Raw genomic sequence first — 13,098 nt, 5'->3', positions numbered from 1 at the left:
ATCCTATGAAAATTATTTAGGGGGCCCGACAAATGAACGGTTTGGATCATCCTATGAAGTGGGCCTTACTTTACTTTTTGAAAAATACGCACCATATAAAATTTTGTATCCTGCATTGCAACTCCTCGAATCATTCTCTAATACAAAGGAAATGATATCCACACTTCTTTTTAGTAATTGCACTTTACTTCTTGGGATTTGCTAGCCAATGTGGCTGTTCTCACATGCAAAAGCCAGCTGAGAAATGCCTTTCCGGGAAATTGGCTAAGCAAACACCTTTCTTCCTTATTATATATAGTTGAAAAAAAGGATACGAAGACACTTCTATTGGGATTGTTTCAGAAGATATTCATTGGGGATTCGCTAAGGACCATCACAGAAGGCATTTCGCGGACCGGTTGTTGCATGAGAGAGCAGCCACATAGGATGGATTAAATGAATGAGAGAGAGAGAGCCCTATGTGGCTGCTCTCTTATGAAACAGTGAAATGCTTTGTGCAATGGTTCCTAGCAAATCCCTATTGTGGCATGAAACAAAGTAAGCAGCCGCATGTTTGTCATTTATCAAAAAGAAAAAGTAATTCTTGTCACGAACAAACTGTCGTTATTGTGGCGTTAACAGAATTTCCGTGAAACCACGGTCGTATAATTAGTTATTGAAATCTAATTCAATTCCCCAAAAGTTACCAACAATCAATCAGAAATGTGTTTATTAAAGTGATGAACGTCATAATCCAAGATACTGCAGATATCACTAAAAAGAGGATTTGCTAGGCACTTTCTCGTGGAGCCATTTTGTGGCTCACTTTTTCAAAGGAAAACAGCCAGATTTTGTCTTATTCATTTGTTCCTATCCTGAATAAGTGAGCCACTAAAATGGCTTTTTTGCAAAATTACCTTAGCAAATCCCACTAATTGTGGATGTAATACACATTTTCTTTGAAAAAGACTTGTCAATTATTGAGAATCTTTTCAAATTGTTGTCCGCTAATACGACAAATTAAGAGGTTGAGACTCTAGCTCAATTGGTCATGGCTTTTTTCTCCAGCCTTCTAGTCTGACGTCCAATCCGACTTACCTAGCTACCAAATGATAAAATAATAATATGATTGATTGCTTAAGATTTGTAGACTCTCATCAAATGCAATCGGAAGAACTAGTTAGGTAAGCAAAAACATTTGAATTATCAATGAAATGGACCACACTATCTTATTTTTAGGAGTTGATTTTCAATTGATTCTTATTGAAATGGATCCTAGGTTATTCTAGCACATGTATCTATCCACCAGGTATTTCTAGGTGCATCTACAAGGAAAGATTCATGACAAACAAAAACTGAATTATTACATTTCTTATGCAGCCACTATTCATACTTGGAGCACTCTTTCTTTATGTGACCAAGTTTCTTACAGAAATAGCACCTAATGCGACTTTTTATCCCACCGGTCAAGCCCTGCTGAGCCGAACCATTTGCTACCTTCTTCTTGCCTTTCCCAAAGCCCTTTCCTTTGGTTTTCTTCTTGAAGTGACCCTTCGATGTTCCCTCTGTGGTGTAATGAGCACTTTCAGGTTGCTCGGTCTTCAACCTCTCTTCTTCTTGAACACACATGGCTATGAGTTCACTCATTTCCCACTTCTCTTTCTGCGTATTGTAATTAATTTTAAATGGAGTAACCTGCGCAGGAAGAGATGTCATGATGAAATGAACAAGGAAACCCTCAGAGATCTCCATGTTCATTTTCTTTAGCTGGGAGGCCATATCATTCATTCGCATAATGTGCTCTCTCACACCACTACTACCATTGTACTTCATAGTGATCATCTTCATCATCAGTGTACTGGCAAGAGCCTTAGACGATCCCTTAAAGTGATCCTCTACTGCCTGTAGGTACTCTCTAGCAGTAAATTTCTCATTTTTCTCTGAGTCGGGAATGCCTCCTAGGGTAGAGGTAGAGATCGTGTTTTTCATAATCATAAGGCTCATGCGGTTTGACCGTTCCCATTTTTCATAGGTAGCCAAATCCGCAGCAATACTTTCATTAGAAGGCACTTCAGGTTTGTCATTCCTAAGTGCATAATCTAGGTCCAAACACCCTAAAACTATGTGAATATGATCCTTCCATTTTTCGAAATTAGACCCACTCAAAACCTCGATCCCGGACAAATAACTAGAGGTAGAACTAGGGTTCAATGCTGTAGACGAAAAAGACAGACAGTTACAATTTTGCTTACTATCTAAGACATCATTTAAATCCACAAAAAGAGTTTATTCAGTAAAATCTACGATTTAATGTAATCCAACTTTAAAATAAATGACTAAAGTAAACAGAAACACAAAATACATAAGTGTGTTCTTGATGGAACACCCGGTGTGTCACCGTGGGATGTCCGTTGGGCCATGCCACGATACACAATTGGTTCCATTTTTAAATCAATTTATCTTTAGGGAAGTCAGTTGGATTGCCTAGAATCACAGAAACACATAAATGTGATTCTAGGGAGACACCAGCGTATCATCATGGGTCGTCCGTTGGGCCGTGCCACGACACACATTTGGCTCTCATCTATGAGACTAACTAGGGCCAAATAACTCTATACTTAAGGTACACATCACCGTTGGGCAGAAGCGCAACTCCAAACCAAGTTATCTAGGCCTAGCCCCCTCACACCGCCTATTTGTGTAAAGCAACAATCATCCGTTGGGCTGAGTGTTGCTCTTGGACAAATAGATGCAACTTAAAGCGGTTTTGTAGTTCATAATATGTCACTATATGCGACACTGTTCTTTATTTAAACCACTAACCTAAAGCGATTCCGTTTCCCAGACGGAATCAAGTTTCATAATATATCAAAATCAATGCATAAGGATTTTGAATGCATAAGGATTTTGAAAGATATACATAATCAATTTACTAACCAAAAGACAAAGGTTTTAGGTATATTTGACAAAACCAATGTGTTTTCAAGTCAAAATTTTGACTCAAAACCAAACTTTAAAAAAAAATCCAAATTTTTGAAAATTATACTGTAACTTTGAAAACCGGGTCTCAAATGCAAAAACGGACCTCAAAATGGGGTTCAAAGGGGTCCAAAAACTCCAAAAATGGCCAAACTAGGCCTAAAAAAGGGATTGGACGGGTCTGGGCCGGTTCTGGTTGGGTCTGGTGGGCCCAGACGGGTTTTGTGGACCTTATCGGTCAACTGGGCCTTTCTTAAAATCGCGGATCCTTGATGGATCCTTAACGGGCCTGCGCGGGCCATCGGCCCATCACTGTTCATCGTCTTCTCTAACAGCAGTAATAAATTCCAGAAAAATCCAAAAAAAAAAAAAAACAAATTTTGATTTCATTTTCTGGGTTCGTTTGACATCGGATTTAGGCACTGTTTGTTGCATTGGACTCGTTTCTCGACAAACTTCACATCCATACAGGAAAATCATCGGTCGAAGCAACCGTTTTCCGGCGGCACGATGTTTTCCGGCGATGTCAAAAAAATCCCAAAAAAAAATAAAATAAAATTTTCACAAACTCTATTTCAATCTGATTTTCTCGCTAGAACCGTGGCTCTGATACCACATGATAGTGTTCGATACAATATGAACACCGGCAACGGATCTTAGCGATTCAACATTGAGAAAATCACAGATAACAATATGGAATAAATTGAAATGAGAAAAAAGACATACCGGAAGCCATGAATGTTGTTTTTCTTTCTCTTAAGGTTTCTCTTCGCTACACAATAGTCGGTGATGGGGACCGGTTTCCTGTCTCTTCAAGCGTGGATTCTCAAAGTTTGGAAACAAATTCGTTGTGAGCAAATAGGACCCAAGAGTTCTTTTTATAAGCGTTTGTGGGAAGAGATGCGACTCCTCATCGCGCCGATCCGTCTCCCCAAACGTCTCTTTTTTTCAAACGTTTATACATTTTCACACCAAATGATCTTGACCATCGATCTTGCAACAACCATATCCACCGTTAGGATTATTTCCTAACACTAGATTCTTGACCCCATACTGAACATGGCCGTTTGATCACATTGTGATGGTCCATCAAATCAATGGTTACGATTACCATATATGTCCTATGTGGACTGCACATCTGCTTATAGTGTTAGCTGCTTTTGTTTGCCCAGGGTCCATTTTTCTTTGCTCCTTTTATCAGGACCAGGGTAGAAGTCCCCCTTAAAAGTTAGCCGTTAAGGGGAGGGTGTCCAAGCCCTTATAAACCAATCCACATCTCCTTATTTATCCAATGTGGGATCTTTTGCTTTTGCTTGGAACCCCAACAATCTCCCATTCAATGAGGAAGCAACGCGGATAATCTCCCCCCTCCACACGGCAGCAACGTGGAACTACAAGATCTTCTCTGAGGGAATTCACCGTACTCAGAGGTACACCGGGGTTACCGAGATCCTTCCCTGACGGACTTTCACCGTCCTTGAGTGCCCACCAGAGTTACCACACCCCGGCTTTGATACCACTTGTTGGGACTCGGGTAGAAGCAACCCTTAAAAGCTAGCCATTAAGGAGAGGGTGCCCAAGCCCTTACCCATCCATATCTCCTTATTTATCCCATGTGGGATCTTTTGCTTTTACGTGGAACCCCAACACCTACTTCTTTTTCCTTTTCCCTATTATGTCTTTCGTTTTGTTGTTGGACCGCATTACAAATGTGATCATTAGAACCTTCTTTTGTCTTTCATTTAGGGATAGTAGCCCTAAACTTTGGTCCCAAGAAAAGGATATGGTAATAACGATTCGCATGGCTTTGAAGTTTGGGCGTTGAAAAGTTAAAAGGGAATGACGGTATGAAGATAAGAACATAGATAAGCCAATTGCTTCAAATTGATGTTCATTTTTGTGGTCCAACTGTGGGATTTCTTCTATTCGAGTGATTTCCACTTCGGTAATAACATGAGGCCTTCCAGATGAGTAGCCCAGATCAAACTGAACTGTTAGATTTGAAATAATTAGGGGTGCAACTTGGGTCGGGTTGGCCTTTCCAACCTGAACCTGACCCGATTTCCAACTTGACGAGGTTCAACCCAACCCGATCTGAGGGACCCTTTTTCCAACTTGAACCCGACCCAACCCGAATTTTTAAGCTAAGAAGAAAAAAAATCATAAAAATTGTCGGGTTGAACTCAGGTCGGGTTGCCCAAACCTCAACCTGAACTCAATCCGGGTTGGGGAAAACTCGACCTGAACCCGAACTCAACCCTACTCTTTTTCGGGTTGAACCTGACCCGAGTTGCATCCCTAGAATTAACGGAAGAATGATACATCTTTGGAGAGAAAATTTGAGATTTCTGGTGAAAGAGACGAATAGAAACTCCAGGTAGCACTTTCAATATGTAGCCCTTATGTGGCAGCCATTTTGTGATGCTTTCACTCCGAGTGCTTTCACTTTCACATTTTTTTACCGGCTGCCCTTTCCAAGACTATAAAGAATGATGTAGTGACTGCTCTGATACCAAATGTTAAGAACCTAACCAATACGCTAAAAGCCCCAGAGCTATGGAATTGTTTAGATTTTAGCCCTTTAAACCTGTCTCTTACCAAGCTAGGTCCCATCTAGGACTGTAACATTGGCAGGCCCCCACTTAGGACAGTAACACGGATATGGGATATCTTCCACTGAGGACCATGAATAAGGTCTATTACAGCTAAGAACAGCCCGGCATTCCTTATATATATTGTGAAGGTAGAAGATGGCATTCACAGCCAAAAGAGAATCTGATTCTATCCAAATTGGCAAAGTAGAAAAGAGATAAGAGAGATATTCCAAACCAATAAGTATCCCTTTGAATTCAGCAACTGTGTTGGAGGGGGGACCAACAGAATTGCAGAAGCCCACAAGAAAAGAAGCGTTGGAATCACAAATAAGACACCTGGCACCCAAATCATACCGATACAATAACAGAAAGATGTTGAACTAATCTAGTGAAACCCAGTTCAATCAAGTGCTTCGCATAGAATCATTGCCTTAGAAATTCCAATAGATGACAACATCTCACTCTGATCCAGTCAAACGAATAAATTTTTCAAATACATAATCTCAAGTTTACATGTCACTAGAGATGGCAACCTTACAGAAATCCAGTTCAGTGTTTTGCATGTGGAAGAAATTTAAGTACATCATATACATAACCAAAGAATGAGAACATTCTTATGCCCATTTCCAAACTCATAACTGTATTTTAGTGTTACTATCAATACATGCCTAGCATTTCTTTTGTCTGAATAGACAAGTCAATTTGAACAACTTATACATGTAGTTTGGGTAACTAATTTACAACAACCAACTTCTTCAAGAATGTGTTCATGAAAGAACTGCGACTCACAGATAACTTCTATAAAAGAGCTTCAAATATTTAACATGGGTTGCAATTCAAATTGGATTTAATCATGAAGCAATCTCATTAGCATTCCTATAAAGTAGGTGCTCCTCTTTTAATGTTGTTTCATCTCCAATAATTGAAACCCAACTCTCTGTTATCTTTGCCAACCTCCCATCCAGAATTTCGATTACAGTGAATGCCCGCGAAGTGCCTATAGGATCGTGTGAACCGGTTCCTTGTTTGTTAACCAAGTGTGTCACCCTTGGTACAATAGCTCCATTCAAGTAAACAGTGTTGTCAACCCCAACCACAATCATCTTCCTAAGACCGCTTCTATATGCCAACTCTTTATGCATATGCCCAAACACGACCAAAGGTATAGAAAATTGGGTGCTCATTTGCAACTCGGATATGGCTTGTGCTAGATCTGTATCATCAGATATGTCCTTCTAAACATAAGACTGGTTGTTCTACTGAGGGGAAGTATCCAACTTAACAGAAGCATGGTTTGCATAACAAAAAGTTTTTACCTGGATCACCATGGTCGCCACCTCCAAACACCCAATCTCTTCCACAGATGTCATTCCTTTCAGATCCCAGTCCTATAGAAAACATGCAAGTTGAATTCTAATTGAAAAATGACCAATTTAGTACTTCTCATAAGGATGATTATTCTTGAGGATAATTAAAACTTGAGAGCCTTATACACCTGTAGGTCCATTGTGTGCAAGAAAAATAATCGAATAACCCTCAGGTGTCCCTAAAGCAGCTTCATATATTTTTTTAGCACTTCCTTCCATGTCACAAACTCCATACCTACGAAGAAGAACAGTTGCATCAGATAAACCAGAAATCAAGCTGAACATAAAATCAGAGGGTATAGCCCTGAATTCAATAATCCTCTCATGCATGGCATGTGGCATGATATTATGATTTTTATTCAAGAAAAGGATATATCACAAATATGGAAGATTCTAAGAAATTGAGGCCATATAAATAAAGTGTGTGACGGAATGTTTGAGAAGGGTTTTATGAATGCAAAACTGAAATATTACTAGTTTAAATTTAAAGCCATTATTAACATAAACAATAAAACTATATCTAGGTGGCAGCTCCTTGGCAAATTCCAGAAACGTTTGGTGGCATAACCATCTGCGATCAATAGCATTCATGTCGTTGGCCAAGAGAAGTAAGACTCTGATTGACGTCTAGCTTGAGGAAAGGAAAACCAATTGTGATTAGGGATTATGGTGTCGTGAGCAGAGAAACAGGAAAAGAGGTCATCATCTGCTCCTACAGCGCCCTCACACACAAGAGTTTTGGTCCTTGCCTTCAGTTAATGTTTAAATCAGTGCTCTTTTTACTACACTCTTCGTATAGTTTCAGGAATATGTAGTGTCAAGCACTGAAGAGAAAGAGAGCAAGGTATTTTTAGATAATCCTGTTCTTTGGTATGATGTATGGGATTTGATAATTGGGAGAAGGCCAAAGTTTTCTAAACTATCTGATTTAATGGTCGAAATTGTAGTCAAGGAAATTATTTTCGAGGTATGGGGTTGGGGCGTTGGGCTACATAACCAACGTACTTCTCAGGCGTGGTGACTCTTCCATTACTGAAGGATTTGAGTTGGCTTCTATCAGAATTCAGAACTTCTTGGTGGATAGGCCTTGAGATGTATCATGTATGGTGGCTTCATTTAGGGAATGTCAAAAACTGAACTTCCATAAGCAAAGAGAACCCTGATTTGGAAAGATCAATGAGAATCATATCATACAAGGGATCAACTTAAAGTCTACAACCGTATAAGTGAGAAGTGGGAAAATGATCATTTCTATGACACCTGAGGTCAAAGAAGTCAGCCCAAGCTTTGATTTGAAGTTTCAATGAAGGGATGGGCCATCTTTTTGGATATCTTATGTTTATGAACGAAAAAGAAAAGCTAGCTTGAGCAACCATGGAAGAGCCTTCCGTCTCTAATTGATCTTAAAGTAATTTCATGATCTCCTGTTGGTGTAAAGCCATCAGATCAAGTGGAGAGAAGTCCTCGAATTCCATTTCTTCTCTTCTTTCAATTTGTTGAGATAATATCTACATCTTTTCTCTTTCTTTTACTTGTTCGGATTTTAAGAGCTCCTAGGTTTTTTTGAGATTTCGATTTCTATAGTTTTTGTGGATTGCTAGCTTTTATTGTAGTCATTTTGGGAATAATATTGAACGGATATGATCTTAATTCTGATGGTCAGATTGTATTAATCCCAATCATTAGATTAGAGATTGATTTGATCTCAAGATCCAATGGTCGGATTTGAGTAACTTTTTTTATTAATCATTACGATTTTACTATGGATCATTGTGGTTAATCTAAGAATTAGATTTAATGGTCAGAACTGATTCTATTTTTGAAAAGTTTGTTAAAACATTGATCAAACATGTTATGGTGAGTTTTACATGGCCAATAATTATAGCAAATTTCTCTTCTAGTTCTACATCACACTCGAAGGTGACCAATGCTGTTTTGCTTATTTTGGGCCAATTGGGAATACGGAAGCCACAGAGAGAGGTTCCAACTCTGCCAACTAGGATCAAAGTTCTTGCAAGATTTGTATGTTGCTAAATGGTGTCATGGATTGAGGGTCCAAAACACTATTGAGTGTCATGGTGGGGACTCTCTTCATCCTTGGAATTTGTATCCTAGACACCAAGAGATGGAGCACATTTTATCCCCATTCACAATAAGGAAAGTACTTGTATCAGGATAATTGCTTGATAGTAAAGAGGTAAATTCGGGATTCATATAGAAAGCAAGAACCTGGCTTTATACAATCAAAATAAAGGATTTGTCGTCGTATCAACGTAACAAAACCTGATAAAGAAAAATGGGTCCAGTTGTCTATACAAATGGGTTCAGGGCAATTGTGCCCATTGTTACGGGAAAACCTTTGAAAACTTTGCTAATGACAAAAGGTTGAGTAAAGGGCATTATAAGATTAAACTAAGTTAAATCTCGACTGCTAACTTGGGCCCTTGCGGCATTGCTGGTACCTTCTTCAGTGTTTTGGCCCGTATTATAGTAGAGGGGACCCCTAAACGTTATAAGGTGAATGGATGGGAGCCGACCCCATCCTTGGGGATTCGCTTCTATCATTGATGAGATTCAGGGTAGAGTAGCAGGCTTCTCGGTTCAGTTTCAGCATGTGCAAAGATCAGCTAACAAAGAAGCTGATAAATTAGTCCACTCTGATGCTAATAGATTGACCATGGAAATCTTTGATGATTTCTCACCTTGACTCTTCTTGCCTGCAGTGCCCTTTTTATTGTTCTTGTCTTTTGTCTTTGTATTAAGTCGACCATCTCGGTCGTGGGCTTTCTTTGATTTGCTTAATAATATTCCAACATTTCAAAAAACAGATAACTTATTATTTATCAGGGCCAGTAGGGATGATAAATATCTTGTTGTCAGATTCCTAGAAGTGCAAATGATCTAGCTGAGACTCGTGAAAAGAGGTGTTTGCAACTCTGCCCAATGATGCTCTTCCATAATTTTTCTTTTAATAAATCTTGTGACCTTCTTAAAAAAGAAAAGAAAAGAAAGAATCAAAGCATAATACTAGCTCTACTCCTCAAAAACCATGCCAATACGAACCCTTTGCAACAATAAAGAAACTACATCAATATCAGAAATAAATAAAAACAATAAACGTGCTACCCACGATGAAAATGAAAATGATAAATACTTCTGATATCAAGAAAACACAACAGTCAGTTCAGTCTACTTTACCCACCTTGCAGAAAGAAGTTTTTGTCGAAACAAACTATCACCTCCGCAAGAAAATGGTCGTCCACCAACAACACTGAGCTTTAATGACGGAAAATCCAAACGACAATAACCAACATGCTGGTCGCCGAGACTGATCATCAGCAAATGCAATGTATTAATCGCGATTAAGAGTTGATCAAAAAATATTTCCTTAAACTAATCATCATTTAGATTACCAGCTTAAACTTTTACCATTAAATCATATAACAATGTGATGTTCCCCAAATAACCAGCACAAATTCCATGAAAATTCTGCAGAAAAAAAAAACTAAATACATCTGATAAGTGATAACTAACTACACAGCAGTAATCACCCAGCATAGAAGAGAGTTACAATAATTGTGTGTCAATAACAGCATTCAGGATCAACCATGAGCATGTCAAGCAGTAATACAATCAATCAATTCATAGAGGATCCATAACAAACGTGAACATACATGCTGACAAATAAGAAGCAGTACCTATTATGAAATATTTTTGGGACTTCAGATGCAAAGTGATAAAATCTAGATAATCTTGATTTTTCTTTAGGGTAAAGGCCCGTTGAGAGTAGTCTTAACAGTAGGAACAAGGTACAAGTTTGATCTTGTTCTCAAAAAACATATGGAAGTATTGTTATTTTGTATCTTCGAAGTACAGACAAAGCTTTCATTCCTGATTGAATGGCTGCAAACTAAAGATGAGACTGACAACATCAACCATCTAACAAGTTTAAAAGTGTAAACTATGCAATACTTTCACTTCAAGCTTTAGTGTTGGGACTAAGAGCATTTGAGTCCTCTAATATGCGGGGAAGACAACTCTATCAAAACAGAAATGTTTGGATACTTGACCCCATGAAGGCTAAAAACCTATAATAACACCACAAACACAAACCCCATGTATACTCTATCATAATGCAAAGCCCCCCTCCTGCTTTTTAGGGTGTGGGATGAATAAAAGAAAAGGGCCAAGTTTTGATTTTGGTTAGATGGACTGACCATCCTCCATTTTCAAGAAAATTAATGGGAGATACCAATGTTAGATCTTTTCAGATGTTAATTGTTTCTCTCAAGAAATTGCGTTCCTCTCTAAGACCGCATCATCTCAAAAAGGAAAATAAAGAGCAACATAAAACAATAATTACAAAAAATTTTAGAGCTCTTCCAGAAAGAAAAAAAGAGAGTTAAAGTCAAATAAGAAAAATTTAAGCTCACCATTCCAGCTGGAGTTGGACGCGGTCTTTCTTCCTAAAAATCACATAAGAAAAAGTTAACATTGGAAACATGTATCTTCTAAGTTAGCAAACAGTTATCATAGTATCTATATAATGTCCTGAATCATCAAGTCTAAAAGATCACCGAAGTGCACATAGCATATGATATTGAAGATTACTTTGCAGAAAATTGATGAGTATTCCAGCAATCATGGTTCCCTAGAATAGCTGCTTTTGTCATTTGAAGGTCTGCAATACTTCTAACAAGTTCAACATTCTCATTACCAAAATCACCTAATATCACAAAAACAGAAAGTGTAATAAGTAGCTTGCAACATTGCAATATCAGGCAAAAAAGATGAAAGAAGTTGAGAAGACTACAATACTAAATCAAATGGCAAGCCCTTTTAGTGAAATCAGGTAGCGAAAACGCCAAGTGGAGAAAAGGGACATGCCTGTAAACAGCACCAAATCAGGCTGCATTTCCACATATAAAACCAAATCAGGTCAGTATAGCTAGACAAATAGTGACAACAAAGCATATGAGACCAAACAAAATCAAGGGTTTGGATGAAGTAGAAACAGAGAATACAAACAAATTCATTCACATACAAAGTTATTAAGTATGTAGTAAACTACTAGCATTGGTAAGTAATTGTGTCCAATTAGGAACACTAACCTTCTTTTTTCCTCTATAAATTTGCAAAGAGGAGCTAAATTATTTATACCTGTAAGAAATGAAGGGCTTTTGAATCTTGTTGTATGTCCCAATCATCATGCTTCCACAACAAATAGTAACAGACAAAATTAGGGGAAAAGGAACGAATTGGAATCTGTACCCATTTTTGGATTGCAATTGCTGCAGCCCAAATTGTAAGCAAATAGCAATTTGGGTGTGTTATTATCAAAACAAGCAGTGGAATTTAATGGATGGGTTTTGTTTATAATACTCACAACATCTCCGACTACGGCAATTCGAAGGGATCGACTCACGGAGAGACGAGGATTTCGCTCGGAGGAACGAGAAGGGAGAGGCGTAGATACGTGCATTCTAACCCGAGCAGGTAACATAGTAGCGAGAGATACCCTCCCTTTTCTTTTCTTTTTTATCTCTTCGGCCACGCAGGATCTGAGGGTCAAATCTCAACTGTCATCTTATGATAGGCCAGTGAAAATCTCCCCATGTTTTTTTCAGTTTTGAAATATAAATGATTAGAAGCTTTTGGGGGTAATATGTGGTTTACACACTGTGATTCCTCATCTAAGTACCGATGTGGCTAACCTCAATTCTCCCTCGGAGTTTTATATTAGTGACGAAATTCGCATGAGTAATTGATATGTTTGCTAATTGTACACATTGGATTCTTTATATTTCACTCTCATGTATCTTCCGTAGTAACGCTAGTAGCATTTTACATGTTCCTCGTGTTTAAAGACACTTTTCTTGGGTAGCAAGTTTACAAGAGATAGTGACGTTATTTAGGCTTGCAAATGGGCCGGTGGAAGGTAAGAGTGATTGAGCAATAATCGCCTGGGATGCACGTTATCAAAGCCGTGACGGAATCGGACACGGATTCCCTTTGGAAGTAGGACTATTCCCGTTTTAGACTTTTTAACCTTCTAGTAGCAGACTCAGCCGGCCTTTCGGACACAGTCAAAAGTAATGCATGAGGGGTGCACACTTCGACGGTGGGCCCCACCTTCAATTGATCTGAGCAGTCCATCTGATAGCCCAAAAATACAAACT

General features: G+C 38.6%; 1 protein-coding gene across 2 annotated transcripts; it reads right to left on the bottom strand.

The window, feature by feature from the left end:
* Positions 1–6,024: 6,024 nt before the first annotated feature.
* Positions 6,025–12,708, bottom strand: LOC143879512 (Calcineurin-like metallo-phosphoesterase superfamily protein). Of its 2 annotated transcripts, none has more exons than XM_077381939.1 (9): positions 12,306–12,708; positions 12,080–12,130; positions 11,807–11,828; positions 11,531–11,645; positions 11,353–11,385; positions 10,122–10,247; positions 7,048–7,154; positions 6,869–6,940; positions 6,025–6,765 (listed from the first exon to the last, which is right to left on the bottom strand). In XM_077381939.1, exons 1-9 carry the CDS (start codon positions 12,420–12,422, stop codon positions 6,404–6,406), a joined length of 1,005 nt encoding a protein of 334 aa, XP_077238054.1. In that variant the 5' UTR covers positions 12,423–12,708; the 3' UTR covers positions 6,025–6,403. The 2 variants fall into 2 exon arrangements, with proteins under 2 accessions (XP_077238054.1, XP_077238055.1); XM_077381940.1 differs by lacking the exon at positions 12,080–12,130 and adding an exon at positions 12,031–12,079 and having other exon boundaries at positions 12,306–12,699.
* Positions 12,709–13,098: the final 390 nt, after the last annotated feature.

Source organism: Tasmannia lanceolata, unplaced genomic scaffold (genome assembly GCF_043159265.1).
Source record: "Tasmannia lanceolata isolate RefF3 unplaced genomic scaffold, GAP_Taslan_0.1 ptg000006l, whole genome shotgun sequence".
NCBI classification, from domain to species: Eukaryota; Viridiplantae; Streptophyta; class Magnoliopsida; order Canellales; family Winteraceae; genus Tasmannia; species Tasmannia lanceolata.
The sequence above is the reverse complement of the archived record's forward strand: the minus strand, read 5'-3'. Positions and strand labels throughout refer to the sequence as shown.

Bases quoted from the DNA above. Each gene is read 5' to 3' on its own strand.
- LOC143879512 (XM_077381939.1), bottom strand. From the start codon at position 12,422: ATGTTACCTGCTCGGGTTAGAATGCACGTATCTACGCCTCTCCCTTCT. The intron at 11,646-11,806 runs GCATGTCCCTTT...TTGTGATATTAG, and splicing joins TGATTTGGTGCTGTTTACAG to GTGATTTTGGTAATGAGAAT. The intron at 6,941-7,047 runs GTGTATAAGGCT...TGTTTTCTATAG, and splicing joins TGCACACAATGGACCTACAG to GACTGGGATCTGAAAGGAAT.